At 38.3% G+C, this 17,853-nt stretch overlaps 1 protein-coding gene across 2 annotated transcripts in view; it reads left to right on the top strand.

Annotated features, from left to right (window-relative positions):
* Positions 1-17,853, top strand: part of tanc2a (tetratricopeptide repeat, ankyrin repeat and coiled-coil containing 2a) — a 155,588-nt gene that overhangs the window by 117,911 nt on the left and 19,824 nt on the right. For both annotated transcript variants that reach the window (XM_079630081.1, XM_079630080.1), the window contains 4 exons: positions 4,315-4,463; positions 7,996-8,185; positions 10,517-10,768; positions 14,577-14,705. In XM_079630081.1, coding sequence (XP_079486207.1) covers positions 4,315-4,463; positions 7,996-8,185; positions 10,517-10,768; positions 14,577-14,705 — 720 coding nt within the window. The remainder of the gene's footprint in view (positions 1-4,314; positions 4,464-7,995; positions 8,186-10,516; positions 10,769-14,576; positions 14,706-17,853) is intronic.

Raw genomic sequence — 17,853 nt, 5'->3', positions numbered from 1 at the left:
CGGTATGCAGCCTTTTGCAAGTGTAGGAAACCCTGAGCCAATGGAATGATATTTGAATTGTTGGTTTAAATGTGCCCTGCCTCACTAACTGCAACCCTGCTATTAAAAGTTCAACTTTTCAATTTGTTTTCCTCCTTTTTGCTGAGTCTTTCATTCTCTGCTACACAAGCAGCTTTTTGGCATGTGTGGTTTTGTTAGAAGCCATGTGTCATTGATTGCCTTTATACGGCACTGATATCTACTCTGATTTTAAAAGCCCAGCGGTGCATATCAAGGACTGTAGTCATACCTTTGTCATTGGACCAATCAGCATGTTCATTCCTATAACCTCTGCTGCTGGTCTTTAGGTTTTACTGGAGGCAACGACCTGTGAATGATGAGGTTTAAACCCCTGCAATGCTGATGTGTTTTGCTCTTGTGAAAGCACAAACAGCACGCTTTCCCGTGGGACCGTCCTTCCCCAGGGGGGTCCGAAACAGGAAGCGGAGCTGAATTTGTTGCTCTGTGGTGGAGTTAAAGAGTGGAACTTTAAGCGACTCCCATGGGGGGCGTTAGAGATGAGACAAACGACTTAAACATCTGAGGTTTGTGGTGTCATCATTGGTTTTGTTATTTTGAAAAGCAGACAGAACCCTCAGGTTTGTTTTATAGATCGTCATTTACTAGGGCTGTCAATTGATTCAATAATTTAATTTAATTAATTGCTTGATATGCCGATTAATTAAATCAAATTAATCACATACATGAATGTTAATGAAATTTATTTTTAATTAATGTATTTATTTAAAATATGACAGTATATTATACTATTTACATTATTATTTTAATTGTTAATTTATCAAATTTATACTAAACATTTATTTATTTGTATCTAATTTGCTGATTTCCAGTCTGTTGCTTATTTGGGGAAGTACGTTTTTTTTTTTTACATCTATTGTGTTGATTGTTCTTAAGTTTACATTTTGTATTTTTTTTTACTATTTGCAACATACCGAACAGTATTCATGTTGTTTTCATGATTATTTACCTGTGCTGGAGTGAAAGGCAGTCGTCAGATTTTTTGTTTTTAAGATCTCTATCTGATCCCAGCTATAACAAACCTGTTGGTCATAAATCACCTTGTATTTATCCCTTTTTTACCGTAGTATCGCTCCCCGCTGATGCCCCACCCACACACGTCTCCAACCCCCTGCGGCCTGTCTGAGTATCAGATAGCTCATCATCACTCGTACAGACGTGCACTGATGCGTGATAGCTGCCCTTTTTAGCTGTGAGATTGTCATACATGAGTACATGTGTATGATTGTTAATGGATATGCCTTCAGATATGTGTGTGGTCCACAAATATGTGAATGTTTTCTTGTGCTTGCATCCTCAGGCCTACCTTTAAACCTCTGATTCTGGCATGTTTGTGAATCATCAGTTCAGAATGGTCTTTTTTTTTCTATTCTCAAGAGCTCAAGGAAAACCAACCTCACAGACTTTATTCTTGTAATGAACAGAAGTTTCCAGCATTGTGCTATTCCAGCTCCTGCTGGTGTCATTAGTGGGTTTCTGAACTTTATTATATGCTGTCACAAGTGACATACATCCCGCCGGAGGTACAGAGCAACGATAGAGGAAAAATTTAAGAGGAATGTTCGGTTGAAGAAATCATGAAAGAGACAAATGTTTCAGGACAATCTTTAGCATAGTTTCCATGACAACATTTGTGTTGCAACTGCACCACCGAATTCCCACGGGTCGACTCCTGCATTATAGAGACACAAAATTCAAAACAGGAAACCAATTTGTAGGCTTGGTTATATTGTCTAGAAAAGGTATCTTTGCACAGCCTTAAAAAGGTGGCTACATAGATAGACTGTGACGTGCATAAACAAATTTGCGCAAGTTATCAAAAAAATGTTTGGTTTTGCACCAAAGAATGCATCACTTTTACAAAAGCTGTGAGATTTATTCCTACTTGGCTTGTAACAAATAAATAAATAATTGATTTGCATTCGAGTCATTAGGTTTACTTTGTTGACTATACACTCTGTTGTACAAACAGCACCTTAATGCAATTGAACTTAAAATAAAATATTAAAATGTTCCTACGATGCCCACAAATGTCTTTAGTCATACTGTCTCAAGTAGTCAACTCAATCTTAGGCTTTGTCCTGATACTGTGCCTGATTAGCGTAATTAGCTGTAGCATTTTTTTCTTTTATATCTATTTGTACGGGTGACTTTTGAGGCCATTGTAAAATAGCCAATGTACAGGTGAAACTTGAAAAATTTGAATATGGTGCAAAAGTTTCAGTAATTCAACTTTAAATGGTGAAACAAATATATTATACAGACTCATTACATGCAAAGTGAGATATTTCAAGCCTTTATTTGTTATAATTTTGATGCTTATGACTTACAGCTTATGAAAACCTTTTCACAATATTCTAATTTTGAATTTGGGGTTTTCATAAGCTGTCAGTCATAATCATCAAAATTATAACAAATAAAGGCTTGAAATATCTCACTTTGCATGTACTGAGTCTACGTATATCATATATTTGGTCCACCTTTTAAGGTGAATTACTGAAATAAATGAACTTTTGCACCATATTCTAATTTTTGGAGTTTCACCTGTACATATGCCCAAATTTGCATATTGAATGAATGCATATTACTCCAAAATGCCTGTGTGTTGTTCAGGTCATTGCTGGTTTTGAGGCATAGATGGCCATTCGTATGCTTTGAACGAATTAGCATATTTAGCTATCTATTGTGTTGATTGTTCTTGTTCAGGACTCATTCGGTTTCTGTTATACCGAGATTATTTTTCTTTCAGATAGTTTGTACTTTTTAGGACAACTTATAAAACTTATAAAAGCTAACCATAACCATCTCTGCCTGAGGCTTTGGTTTATCTAAGAGAAATTTTGAGTCTCTGAGGACGGATTTGATAGTAAGACGAGACGAGCATGTGCCTTAGAGGTGAGGCGACTCACCCGGTATTTCTGGGAAAGACTTGTTTGTTTTGCAGTCGGTTTTCTTCGGCTAAAGGTGAGAGCTGAAAGGCTTGAGAAAAAAAAAAACTAATCCTGAAAAAGCTCTCCTCGCTGTGGATTTAGCCACTGTGGGACAATTCTTCTTTTCAAGTCTCGCGATCAGCCTTTGACTGTGATTTTCCACGCACAGGCTCAGACGCTTCATCTGCGCTCGCGGTTCAAGAAAAGTCACGACACCCAGACATCATTCTGATGAGGATTGTTAGGTAGTTTAGTGTGACGGGCTGTTTTACAGTCTTTTAGGGGTTTTGGCTTAGCTCAATGCTAATTCACAACAGTGAGTTTGGAAGTGTGGGCTGGTTTACGTGTTCTTTTCTGTTGTGGTTTCAAAATATATATGATTTGTAAGCAGAAGGTCAAAGTGCATTGGCATGAGGCGGTTTGTGACTGAAATTCAGATGAGACCACAGGTATGCCGCATAGAGTATGGATTTGTGACTGCCTAGTTGTAGTGGACATTGGACAATGTGGAATTGCAAGAATCACAAGATTTGCATTATTGATGGTGAAGTCATTGAAAGCAATTTCTCAGGATGCCAGAATTATTTAAGCGTACACAGTCTTTACATTTCCTGCCAACATTATGCAGTTTTGGCAGTACCAAATAAATAATTACACCTAATGTTTCCCTTGTAGCCACTGTGTTTCACGTTTCCACAAAATATAAGGGGCACAACTGTTTTCAACATTGATGATAATAATAAATGTTTCTTGAGCAGCAAATCAGCATATCAGAATAGTTTTCTGAAGGATCATGTGACACTGGAGTAATGATGCTGAAAATTCAAATAAACAAATTACATTATAACAAGTGTTATTTTAATTTGAAATAATATGTTTGAATATTGCTGTTTTTACTATATTTTTGATCAAATAAATGCAATCTTGATTGATAACTTAATGTCTGGTTTGCATTATTACTTGTATTGATATTCTGGATGAAACAGATTTATTTATATAGCCAATAACATTGACTCATTTCAAAATCAAATAATTGTATATATTTTAATCTAGAAAAGAAAATGCCAAAAAATAAAACCAAATCACTGATATCAGCTGATAACTGATATGGTTCAGACATTGTGCATCCTTAGCTGAGGGAATTTATTGACATAAAAAATAGTTTGGTATGATTATTACTGTTTTATCATATTCCTCTTGCTGCTGTTTGACATTAGCTTAACGTTGTGCCAACAACAGCCTTTAAATGGTTTCTTACTTTATAAACATAGTTTTACCTCTCTCTTTTTCTTTTACTCTCTTACAGGGGACGAAAGCCAAGAACTGGGTCCTCCTCCGTCTGTAGACGAGGCCGCCAACACACTGATGACGCGACTGGGGTTCCTGCTCGGGGACAAAGTGAACGAAGGGCCTGGTGGAGCACAGTACAACATGGAGGAACAAGATGACCCCCAGGTTTGATACATGCATCTGATGCTCTATCCAGTCTCTCTCATTATTCTTTAAAAATAATTCAAGTGACTTTTTGGCCTAGTGATGATGGGAGAGAGGTGCTTCTCTGCAGCTCAGGGTACTGTCAGTGGGCGGCTCCCCACCTCAAAAACACAGATATTCTTGCTCTCTAAATCATGGCAGATGTTCCTGGGTTTTGGATGAACACCAGTAGTGTGCGCTGGAGTATTCGTACAGTTCGAGTCTAACTAGGCATGTCTCAGACAGCAGATGCTGAAAGCCCTGCCGGCCGCTACTCTATTTACAGTCCACACTGATCTTACCCATGATTCTCCAGTGAACATCTGCTTTTGGGTTTCGAGTGCTTAGAAACCTTTCAAGTCAGAACAATTGAATCCAACATGTGTTCTATTCAGTACAGTAACATATTAATGATGTCAGGTGACATAAAATCTCGGGCTGTTATTTTATATTATTATTTTCCTAATACACGGATTAAATAATGATTATAAAAATGGCTTTAGAAGTCAATATATTGTCAGATAGAAATTGTTAGAATTTCAAAATTAAATTTGTCCAATGGTTCAATCAATTCATATGACGGAATTAAAGTCGGCATAAAACAGAAGTTGCGATAGTCTGTTCTTCCATATTGTGATGGATATCCGAGTGAAACGGCTTCTCGAACAAGAGATGTAGGGCGGGACTTGATTTTGTCTATCAAGAATTGATTGGATGGTTGTGGTTTGATATTGCTGTGATGTCATGTGAGTCACAGGTTGTCCCACTCTCGCATCGAAAAACATCAAAGAAGAGATATCGCTGCAAGAGGGAAAAATGATTTTGTCTTAAGATTACAGTATTGAAAAAAATGCTGTGCATTGATAAATTATTTATAATAAATACTGCAATATTAAAAAATTGTCAATTTTGATTGCATGGTGACTTTAAAGGGGTGGTTAATTATGATTTCACTTTTTTAATTTTAGTTAGTGTGTAATGTTGCTGTTTGAGCATAAACAACATCTGCAAAGTCACAACGCTCAAAGTTCAAAGCAATGGGGGATATTTTATTTTATTTTATAGAAATTGCTTTTTAAGGACTACAACGAACGGCTGGTAGGGACTACACGACATTCCTACCGGGTTAGTGACATCACCAACCCTAGAATTGACATAAACCCCACCCCTGGGAAAACAATTTATAGATTATCAAGACAAAATATGCTTATCAATGACTAGAAGATAACTACACATAAGCTACAAAAATTCATCAACTAACCATGTTGTCATGAACATTGGCTTTGAACTTAAGAGGCGAAACGTATTAATTTTCTGTTGTAGTTCCGTCTCCTGTGACGGGAGCAGCAGCTCATTTGCATTTAAAGGGACAGACACAAAAAACGGTGTATTTTTGCTCACTGTCAAAAAGGGACAATTTTAACATGCTATATAAAAATATCTGTGGGGTATTTTGAGCTAAAACTTCACAGACACACTCTGCGGACATCACAGATTTATTTTACATCTTGTGAAAAGGGCATTATACCACCCCTTTAACATACAGGTCAAGGAACATGTATATATTTTTTCATGTTTTTATAATATATTATTTATCTATTTTAACAGTCTTTTTTCACATAACTAATAAGGTAAAATTGAAAACCATTATTAAAACAATTATTTATAAAACAAACTGCATACAATAACTAATAATGGAAACCGCCTTGCCATTTTTAAAAGGACATTTTGAACTCTTGATTGTAGCGCTTTTTAGATTCCGCTGGTTACAATCAGAAGCGTTTAATTATCTCTTAATTTTTCCCAGTTCAGTTTGACCTCATTGATCCGACTCCTAGTTGAGTCCAGGAATGTATCGCGCAACACACGGCTCCTGCCGTCCACAGCTGGGCAGAGCTATTTCAGAGGCTGGTCCCTGCCAAGCAAGCGTGGTCACCGAAAGGCCACAATTTCTCAAAACACCGATTCAGAGCCAATATCTCCCACGCACACCGAAGCCTGAATTGGACAAAAAGGTGTAGACTGAGCTATTTAGACATATTTGGGAAGTTATTGAGTTCAAGATCTGGATCAGAGCACACTGCTTGTTCATAGTGAAAAGTATTATTATTTTTCAGGGTTTTTTCAAACATAGTTGACATTCCAATGTTGCCAGTTTTAAAGTGCTATTAATTCAGCTGTACATTTACATAAATGAAGATATCTTTGCACTCTTAAATACTTAGTGTTGTATTCAAACCCTAGTTTGTGAAATCAGCAATAAGAGTCTCATGTTGCATCAGAGCCGTGATTCATTTTAAAGTTGTGTTTCGCAAATTTCTCCTTAAATTGATGTTTTTTATGAAAGAGCGTCCTCTTGGTTTGTAGTAGAATCTCTTTTGGTTGCAAGAAACGTATTATCTAAAACAGCTTCTGGACAGAAGTACTACTGACTAACTGAAGTTCATATCCATCTGAATGATGTCATTAATGTGGCCTCCACCGCAGACCCAGAGTCAGACATGAACTCGCTTAACCACTTATTCTTTCCATGTCTTTTCCCCTCTCTTTTCTACTCCCTCTTTACTTTTTTCATGCAACCCTTTTATTATAAATTCTTGTTATCTTTTTTTTTTTTCACTTTCTTTCTTGCTCTCTCTTATGCCATTGGGTTAAATGATCCACCATCCTGGTCAGTTTTTGTAGATCGTCTTGTAGCTGACCGCAATGCCAAAACAACACTCATTTCTTACTTTTTTCCCCATTTGGATAAGAGTTGAAAATTCAACATTCTCTAAGCCATATACCATAAAAAGCCAATAACGTTGTATTAAATTACATAATATTGAGTCACTGTGGAAAAATTGTTTAAGTCAGCCCAAGCCATAAAAAAATAGATAATTCCACATGAGCATGCAGTCCTCAGCAGAAATATGGGACAGTACTGTATCATTAAATACCAGTCAGCAGATTTCCACTTCTGGGGGCATTTTTGTGTGTGAAAGTCATTCAGCAGTGCTACTTTTCTGGAAGAGGAACCTCATATATACTCAGTGGTTCACTGATCTAGCAGAAGCCTTTACTATGCTACAATAAATATCTGTGTAACAATGAGTGAACACTCTACACCTCATTTATGAGAAACAAGCAAAACAAATGTAAAATGTTTGAACAGTTATTCTTATGTGAATTTGTTAGATTGAATTGAATGGAACAATTTCAGTAACAGTGGTTTTACAAGTTATTTACAGAAATTTGTTCTATTAGTGTTTCATTAATGAAGCCCAGTGAATGGCCACCTTGAACTCATGCATGTTTATAAGTTTTGTTTATTAGAAAAAGATAAGCTCAAGCCTCCGACACAAACTTAGTAGTACAATGTGTTGTAGGATTTTTAACCAATGAGATTTCACTGTGAGCAGGGATAGTCGGCTGCAAAATAGAAAGCAAGCAACTCATTTTGTCATTATCATTCATTGCTTATATACTTGTGGCAAGTTTGGAGTTCTCTAACTCTCTTTTTTGTGATGTCCAGGGCATCTCCATGACCCAGAGGATCAGCCCATGCTCGAGCTTAGCTAGCAGCACAGCGTCGCCCCCTCCAGGCAGCCCCTGTTCTACGTTGCCCGCTGGAGCCCCGGGTAACATGGGCACCCGAGACTGTGCTTACGGATCCATCACGAGCCCCACCTCCACACTGGAGAGCCGAGACAGTGGCATTATAGGTGAGAGAAGTTCTGTAGATTATTTTAAGAATAGAAATTCAATTGCATTAGTCATAATTAGGGCTTTTTTAATCATTAGGGCTTTTCACACTGCGCTTAACCCTGTGTTATCGTCGTTCTAAACACTGGCTTTAACCCCGGGTAAAGGAACGTTTCATTCTTGTAACTTTGTTATGGGTTTAGCACCACTTTTTACCTGGAGTTGTGAAACCCTGCTCTGGAGATTAATGCGGGTAATTCAGCATTGCGGTAGCAAACTTGTACAGTGTGAAACGATGCACTGTTAGAATGTTACAACTAGATGCTTAGTAACCGACCACCAATCGCGTGCCTTATTCACGTGCTTTGGGAAGTCACGGAAACACTGCGCGGTGTAGCCTCCATAAACAGTCGATTCTGCGTATGATAGGAAAGATGTCAAACGGCGATGGAAAACGCGACAATTGACCGTTCGCAAAGACCCCCCCCCTTTAGTTACTGTTGCTATGTCCAACAAGCTACGCCGCTCTCACACACCATGCTCTCACGTAGTGAAAAATACATTGCGGAGCAGAGAGGACACTGACAACGTGCTGACAGACAGGACAGACCAGGTTACTTCTGGGATACTTTTGATATTAAACAAAGTCTCACCCTTCAAATTTGGTAATTTTTTAAAAAGAAATTTAAACTATAAATACCGTTTGTGGCTCTTTAATGTGTCTGACAGTTTGCTGTAGAGCCTTAGATAAAGCTGCTCATGAACCAATAATCTCTTCCTTCTAGTTAATTTATAGCATCAAATAAACATGAATGAACATAAGAAGGAGTGTTGTTTTAACCGCGGAAAGGCGTCAGTACACTCCGCTTTTCAAGTTCAAATCCTGCAATGTTAATCCACTAACCCTCCTGACTGCTTTGTCGGATAAAATGACAGATGGCGAAATATGATTGGGCAGATCACCTTTCAATCAAGCTCCCTGCGAAGGGTCAATTGGAGTGAAGAAGAGACAGTTTCATTCTTGCCTTTATAGTTCGAACAGTACTCTCAGCTAGAGCCTTTATGTAAACGGATCACGTGCTACGTTTGTCCAGCCAGTAGCACTGACACCGCAAATATGCAAGTAAGGACTTTAACCTGGGGTTTATGAATGTACAGTGTGAAACGGCAGCTTTTGAATACCTAGGATTAAAGGATAATTCCGGTATTTAACACCTTGAGTCTATATTGTAGTTTGTTTTGGATGAACAAGAGTGGTGGACAACATTTTTTTGACAATGGTTCCTCTCTCGAGTTTTTGACTATAATAGAATTGGCCATGGACCCATTTAACATTGGAGTCAATGGGCATGTCCGAAAATGTCATTAAAACAACCTTTAACATTAGTTTTCAAAACTGTGCAACTCACCAAGTGATTAGTGGTGTTCGTTGATGTTCCAGAAACAAAAAGTGTTGCGAAATACAGTTTCTGTCGTGTTTTATTCGTCATTTTGTAAAATCCCATTGAATTCTGTTGAAGGACTGAGTGCTCGTTAATATAAATGCGCTACCGGTAACGGAAAGGGGGCTGTTTACATTTGGTCGATGTAGTCTTTTTGCTCGCTTTCGTTTCTCATAAGGCTAGCGAGCAGAGCAACTGTGCTCCGGGAGAGTAAGCGAAATAAACAAACAAAACCTTCATTAATTGTTACTTGTAATATGAAGTTGAACTCGATTGTGACCGTGAGTGTCCCGCGAGACATAAACATCAGTTATCGCCATCAAGTGGTCGGGAGTGTGCTAACGCTTCAGATTCAAATATTGAGCGGAAGTTACACGGTTGTGAAGTGTCTGAAAAAATAGTTCCACTATAGCAAAATAAACGGATTGGAATCATATATTGCGACGATATATTGTTTATAATCATCAACGAACACCACTAACCACTCGGTGAGTTTAACAGTTTTGTAAACGAACATTATTGGCTGTTTTAATGACATTTTCGGACATGGCCATTGACTCCAATGTTAAATGGGTCCATGGCCAATTCTATTATAGTCAAAAACTCGAGAGGAGAACCATTGTCAAAAAAATGTTGTCCACCACTCTTGTTTATCCAAAACAAACTACAATATAGACTCAAGGTGTTAAATACCGGAATTATCCTTTAACTGTTAACCCCGGGTATAGTATTAGCAGTGTGAAATGGGAATAAAGATATCCCAGGATTCCGGGGTAAACAGGATTCCGTTTACCTGGAGTTTAGTATGACCCAGGGTTAACTATTTCAAGTGTGAAAAGCCCTACTGATGTACAAGAACATAATGACCGCTCAATGTCGGTTTTTAAATATCTCATTGCTTTCTTGCAGCAACGCTCACAAGTTACTCTGAGAATGCTGAGCATGGAGGTAAATACAGCGAAAGCTCACGGGGCAGCCTGAAACTCTGGCAGGCACAGAAGTCAATGGGTACAGACTCCTTTCTTTATCGGGTGGATGAAAACATGGCCGCCTCCACATACAGCCTCAACAAAATCCCAGAGAGGAGCCTGGAACATTCCATCTCTCACTCCGCCCACTCCATCCCCCTCTACCTCATGCCCCGTCCCAATTCTGTGGCTGGTAAGTTTCTGCACCTGTCAAATTTTGGCTAATGTATGTTCAGATTAGTGTACACACTAGTGCATTGCTTACTGCTTACTTTGCAGTATATACATGTATGGAGGGCCATCCTTTGGGTCTCGCCGGGCCCCACACTTGCCTAGTAACGAGATTAGATTCAATTTTACTCATTGTGCAGAGCACATACAAAGCAAATGAATTACAGAAGCATCTAACAAAAATAGCAATACAAGTGTATTTATATATTATTTAACTAAGATGTTAGAAACCTCCATATTATGCTGAGCTAGTCGAGACTCAGTCCAGCATTCAAATCCTGTTAGTTACAAACGCTCATATTCATCTTTCACGGCGTGTGAATATTTCGAGTCAGCTCTGTGTGCAGCTCATTCAGCTGAGGCTCTTTGAACACTTCTGTTCATCAATGGTGAACTGCAGAGACAGGAAATATCCCACATAATTCAGACCCTAAGAGTCAACAGACACGTGTTTCCAATTCCCTCAAAATGTCAAGGTCAGTAAAAGCACATAGTGATTACTGTGAGAGCTATAGACGTGCCCCTCTTTTCAGCTTTATAGGCCATTTGAGCTCTGGAGCGGCTCCTAGCTCCTGATGCCGGCCCGTTACTACAAAGCAAGGACATCTGTGTGAATCTCCTCCAGGTTTTATGAAGGATTTGACGTTTGTGCTGCTGGTTTTGGATCCATAGTGTCAAACACAGTAGTTTGAGCCAAAGCTCAGTTCCATGCGATGTAGATTTTTTTTGTTTACTGTCGACTTTGGATTTTTGAAGGTTTGCTAGAAGGAATTTCCCAGAGACAGTAAATTGTATGGTTAGAAAATTAAAAGGAACATGTCTAAAAATCTGATTAAATAACTTAATTCTGCTTAGTAATTTAATTAATGTGATGAATAAAAGTTAACAACTGATATTACTTATCATTCTTTATAATCTTAAAATTTTTATTATATTATTATTATTATTGTTGTTGTTATTATTATCATTATCATCATCAATTCATAAATTAATTTATGTATCTTTGAATAAATGGCTATGAAGTAGTTCCAGGTTTACATTTCAATACATTTACCACACTTTTTCTGTTTTGCTGTTATAAAGTTTTAAATTGATAGAACATCAAAGTGGCATACAAAAAGCATCATACAACTGGGAGTAAATGATGATAAAACTCAATTTAGTGTGACGTGTATAAGATTTGAGAAGACACAAACTTGCTCCCAGCATGCACCTGAGTGAAGACAGCTGCTGCAGTGAGTGAATGACGTGATCTGTTTGTTCATCCATCTTCGCATCTGTCTGTTCTTGTACTCTCCTCACTCACCCCCCCCCCCCCCCCTCTCTCTCTCTCTCTCTCTCTCTCTCTCTCTCTCTCTCTCTCTCACCCACCCCTGATTGTCTTTCTTACTCATGCATGCTCACCTCTCAAACTTTTCATCTTTCTCATTCTATTCTGTCACACTTTTGATTTCTCCTCAACCCACCCACTCATTCCCTCTCCTGCTCTCGGTGTGTGTCTCAGTCCATCTTTCATCACATCTTCAAAACCTTTTAAAACATGTCTGATCTCTTAGTTCAAGAGGCATTTGATTATTCTTTCAGGCAAAAAGACTTGACATGTTCTCCTGTGTTTCGCCCGCAAACATTTGCAGAACAATGGTAAATGTGAATGCACCTAAAGTGTTTTTAAGGTAAAAAAGAAATGCAAGTCTGATCACTTAGAATTTTTTAGCATACATTATTGTATGTTTGTCTTCAATTTTAAAATATTATGTGAGAACATAAACAGATCTCCACGTTCAATCAAAGTTTAGAGATATGTAGATATGAAAATGCTCAGACATTTGGTGTAAAACGCAGACGTGCTTTCTGGGCCATCGCCACGTGGGGCTGTAAAACACCAGTTTAGTGATGGGAGCCAAAGTCATTGTGATGCAGTTCAAGCGGCCGTAAATCCAGCAACACGGTCATGCCAGCCAGACAGTCTGCAGTGCAGATGGAGAGGGTGGGGTTGGGCAAGACAAATGCTGCTGTCTAAATAGCATTTTTTATTTTACTATGATAACCACAGGTTTAGCCAATATACAGTTAGCGGTGCTGTCTCTAAGTGTCTTAAAGTCTTTTTTTCACCTATTGTGACATACAGTATTCAAAGCTTCTCAAACTGGAAAAAATGTAGGTCGGGACTTGATTTTGTCCATTGAGAATTGATTGGATCATTGTATTGTTGTGGTTTGTGATTTCATGCTGACCTGTTCAAACCAAGAATGGTACCTATAAATATAACAAACCTAAATTAGTGTCCACACTAAAGGAAGATAACATTGTTTATTGTAAGCATACACTGCTGTTATTTTGACTGCCACTTTAAATGCCCTTTTAAAGTCTGGTGGATTCTGATTGGCTGTCAAGGTTTTTATTATTAATCAGCTGGAAAAAAATATTCCATTGATATCGTTCCCCTCTGTCGTTATTGTAAGCTGTGTTGTGGACTTCCCTATTCTTATAGAATTAGAAGAATAGTTATCATCCTTGGTATGAACAGGCCTTTATGCTGATGAGATCCTCCATGGTTTTACATTTGTAACATTAGTTGTAGTAATCTATAAAAAACGGAAATTATAGCTTTCGAAACTTTGTAAGAGTAGCTTTCCCAGCTTTCTTAAAGTCTGCGCACTTTGTTTCAATCAGCTCTCAATCAAGTCACATTCCCGCTCAAACATGGGTACTGAGGAGTTATATTACTGAACTGTTGATCTACACATGGACACCAACAGGAAGTTGTCATTTGTAAATGTATGTACCATGGGGCTATGGTTGTTTTTCTGAAATCTGTCTTCAAATTAAACAATATAGGAGAACGAAAGACTCTCCTTAGTGACTGTTGCACCTGGCACCTTACATGACTGGTGGGCTGTCGTCCTTAGCATCTGTGCTAACACTGCCACAATAATGTTAGCCGTTGTTAAATAATTAAAAAGCTCTCTCCAGATGCTTTGAGATAAATTATGTGGCCACCCACAGTTTTCTTAAGATTCTCGTGCATCAAGCCGCCATGAACTTTCCTCGTCATTAGCGATGGAAAAAAGGCTTATAATTCATGCACGCATCCTCATGAAAGCTAATATCCACAAGCTAAGCAAACACAAGCTCTCACACAGTTTGTCAAAGGGTTTGACCCATCTCTAACTACAGATTGGACCATGGTATTACCATGTTTTTTGATATTACTATGAAATACCACTGCATTCTTGGAAAATACCCATGCCTTAATTTGTAAGTCACCTTCATTTTTTTAGTAAAAGCATGTACATATATTATGGATGATTAATTCCATATCCATTAGCCACCGTATTATATATCCAAGTTCTATCTGAGGTAATTATTTTACCTCTGTAAATGGTTTATTAAACTAAACACTGTTACATTTACTTCATAGTGTGTAAACTAATGTTGATATATGCCAGGTAAAATTAAATTAAATCGGGTAAAATAATGAAAAGCCAGGTATTTGGCGGGAACTGATGATAACCCAACAGTACATATTCATTATGCTGTTCAATTCCAATGCAACATTTTATTTCTGTATTGAATTTCAAAGTACTTAATTGGCATATAATATTGGCCAAGCATCAATACAGACACAAATGTAAAAAAAATAAAAAGTGGTTATAAAAATATTACTTTAAAAATGTAATAATTTTAAATAACATTGAATATTTTACATAAAGCTAATATTTAATATATAATATAAAAACATTTTAAATAATTAGTTTTCTCTCTCTCAGCCACTAGTTCAGCTCACCTGGAGGATCTCGCCTATCTGGATGAGCAGAGACAGGCTCCACTGCGCACGTCTTTGCGTATGCCACGTCAGAACTCCAGTTCCAGCCGCTCTGGACAAGCGGACATAAGAGGTGTGTATGTTGTTTCTAGATTGTGTGCATATAGGTGATCACATTAACCTTTTTCTCTTTGTGTTATCCACCAAATATTGAAATTATTGGTGAGGAAACTTTAAGCAAATGCACTAATTAAAAAGCCATTGCTGTCTCAGAAAAAAAAAACTAGTTTTGGGGAGATTATGGGATGTTGTGTGTGGACTGTGGAGTGATGAATGAACATGAGTTGCATGGTGATACTCGAGTGGTGTCTTCGAAAATATGCTAAGAAATGTAATAATAAATGCATTTCTACCACAGTTAACTATTGAGGCAGAGACTGTGTCATTGTGTGGGGAGCCTTTTTAGCTGCTGGTATGTGCGAGATACTTTAGGAGAATATTGCAGAATGGCTTGCTTCCCACAATTGAAAAGTTGTTATCTAAAAAGGAAGGATCAGATGTTATTTTCAACAAGACAAAGTGGAACAACACTGAGTCTTCTTCCTGTAAAAAAAGTTCTGCAAATTGGGGAGTTGAAGTTATTTTATCTACAGTATTTGTGCACATTTCCCCACCAGCGATTTGGGATTAAAATGGTTATTAAAGGCTATTAAAAGACCACTAAAAAATGTTGCCTTTTGTGGCTTGGCCCGTTCTTTTTGCGTGCGTGCGTGCGTGCGTGTGTATATAGAGAGAGAATATATTTTCTAGCTCAAATTATACAGAAGCTTTTAGATCAACAGTCTATTAAGATTGAGCAACGCAAATCCAGTCAATTGTGTCCAAATGTTGCTGTACATATCACAGTTTCTTTAAAATTCAGCAACTTTCTGGGGGTCTTGCTACACACAACCTTGGTTAACATTATGCAGTACAGCCGGGTTCACACTGTACAATTTTGTCCACGATTTGGCTGTCTGAGACACATTTTGAGAATCCTAAAAGATTCCTGTGATCCTAGGCCAAAATCTGACATCGCTAGTTTGACATGTTCCCCGACAGCTGATTAATGACCATTGCGATCAAATTTGACCTCAGACAAAATTCTGGCAGTGTCAGACGTTTTGACACACAGTCTTGCAGTGTGGCTTCTCCTACGACAACCGTTAAATCAAAACCCAATAGGAGCACCAAACCTGATGACAATTAATGACAACCACAAACCATTACTTGCACTACATTTTTTTTCCATTTTTCTTTTCAAGACAATCCCTGATCATTATTAACTCTAGACTAGAGATAGTTTTTGTTTGCTAGCCTCCATTTCAGTGTAAATTCTGTTCAGTCACTGAACGCATCACAGATGATGTAAAACTCCGGACGAGTCTTCTTGCATGTGTCCGTTTTTTTAACGCGTCTAGACTGTCGTGAAGTCTGACGTTAATAACAACTGAGATCCTACAGTCTGACAGGCAACAGTTGTAAAAGTTTATTATAAATCATGTGCGCCCGGCTTAAGTAACTTAAGACAATAATAGAATTCTATGAAATGGCAGAATGTCCCTTTTAAGAGTAACCTCTATAATGCTATGTTAATTATATTGATGTGCATGTGCACCTTGCGTCTCTCACATCTGCTCTCCGCAACACGCAGCATGTGCCATTAAAACCCTCAACACACTCCACAGCTCTTCCGTGGATCATCGTCCTGCTGTTCTTTGTTTCCTCTTTGGACTGCCTTGCCATAATCTCCTGTCCAGATCGAAGTATTGACTTCCTATTAGCATTAGCGCTGGCTCATCTGTCAGAGCTCAGCCTGCTGTCTAAAGCTCACAGTCAAGGCTCCACACCTCCTAAATCAGCAGCGGAGGTCTGGGTTTCCTCTCTGACTCCCAACAGCTTAAGTCACAATTCACCAAACAACCTGTTTATTTCAGGGTGACTGCACAGGTGACGAAGAAGTGGAGATGGACTCTATCCGTGTGGTTAGTTATAGTGACATGGTGCTCAAACTGTACGTCAGACATAAGGTATCCGAACTTAACTACTGTAGATAGTAATTCTAGCACACTGTAGCTAATGGCATGATTTTACCGCAATTACAAGCAGGTTCTTTCATGTATAAGTATAGGACCCTTTCAGAAGACATTAAGAGCCATTTCCACCAGTAATAATGATGCTTAATTGTGGAAAACATCCAGGGAAGTGAAGCCACCCTAGCTGTGCCATGAAAGGAGATTTTAATGCGTCCCACTTAAACGCTATGGGTTAAATATTTTCTTTTTTACAACCTTCTCAGCTTTAGGTCTTTATAGTCATTTTGCTGCTCGGCTGCCTTAGTTTCTATCTATCTTTTTCTTTGTCTCTCTTTCTATGTTCCAGTAGTGTCTTCTAGTATCCAAGCTCAGCACACGTGCTCATGAAGGTCACCTCGCCCTGCGTAACCCCGCCCACCTCTTTATGCTAATGCACAGATAATTAATTCACATGTTATCTGGCTAATTAATAGTGCACATGCAAATGGGGGGATAAATAACCTCATAATATGCTCCATCACACTTGTTGCAGTGTAAGCCTATACAATCAGGAAATGATATAGCCGCATTGAATAATTTATGCTAATTGTGTTGACGATCCCCGTCCTGCTTTATAATGACACTTGCCTTGAGTGTTATCAGTAATTGGGATTAAATGTTTGTGTAGTTAGGTTTATGATATGTATAAGAATAATGCAGATTATAACTGAATATGATTATATAGATGAGGACTTTTAAAATGAATGTTAATAATTTATTGCAAGCATATGTGGTGGATTAAAATGATGATGATGAATATAAATGTTGCTATGTGCATGGTGGCAATACATTTGACAAATAATCTATGAACAAAAGCAGCAGTCGTCCTCAAGGGTGGGTTCCAGTAAGCATGGCAACTGCTCAGTGACGGCTGCTCTCCTGTTCTTGATGCGTGGAGGCTTATTTCAGAGGTGTTTTCTGGCGTACATGAATGGGTCAAAGCACTCTTTCGACAACCACTGATTTATGGTGTTTCACACTGCAGCTTCGACTTGCGTAAGCTGCCAGATCGGGCCTTTTTCAGACAAAGCATCTCCCCCTGCTGGTTAAAAATGATTACTGCAATGTGCAGAGCTTTGAATTTGGAAATTACGGCCTGGTTTCACAGGGCTTAGATTGAGCCAGGATTAGGCCTTCGTTCAATTAGGATATTTAAGTAACTTTTAT

Source organism: Phoxinus phoxinus, assembly GCF_949152265.1.
Source record: "Phoxinus phoxinus genome assembly, chromosome: 1".
NCBI lineage: Eukaryota > Metazoa > Chordata > Actinopteri > Cypriniformes > Leuciscidae > Phoxinus > Phoxinus phoxinus.
The sequence above is the reverse complement of the archived record's forward strand: the minus strand, read 5'-3'. Positions and strand labels throughout refer to the sequence as shown.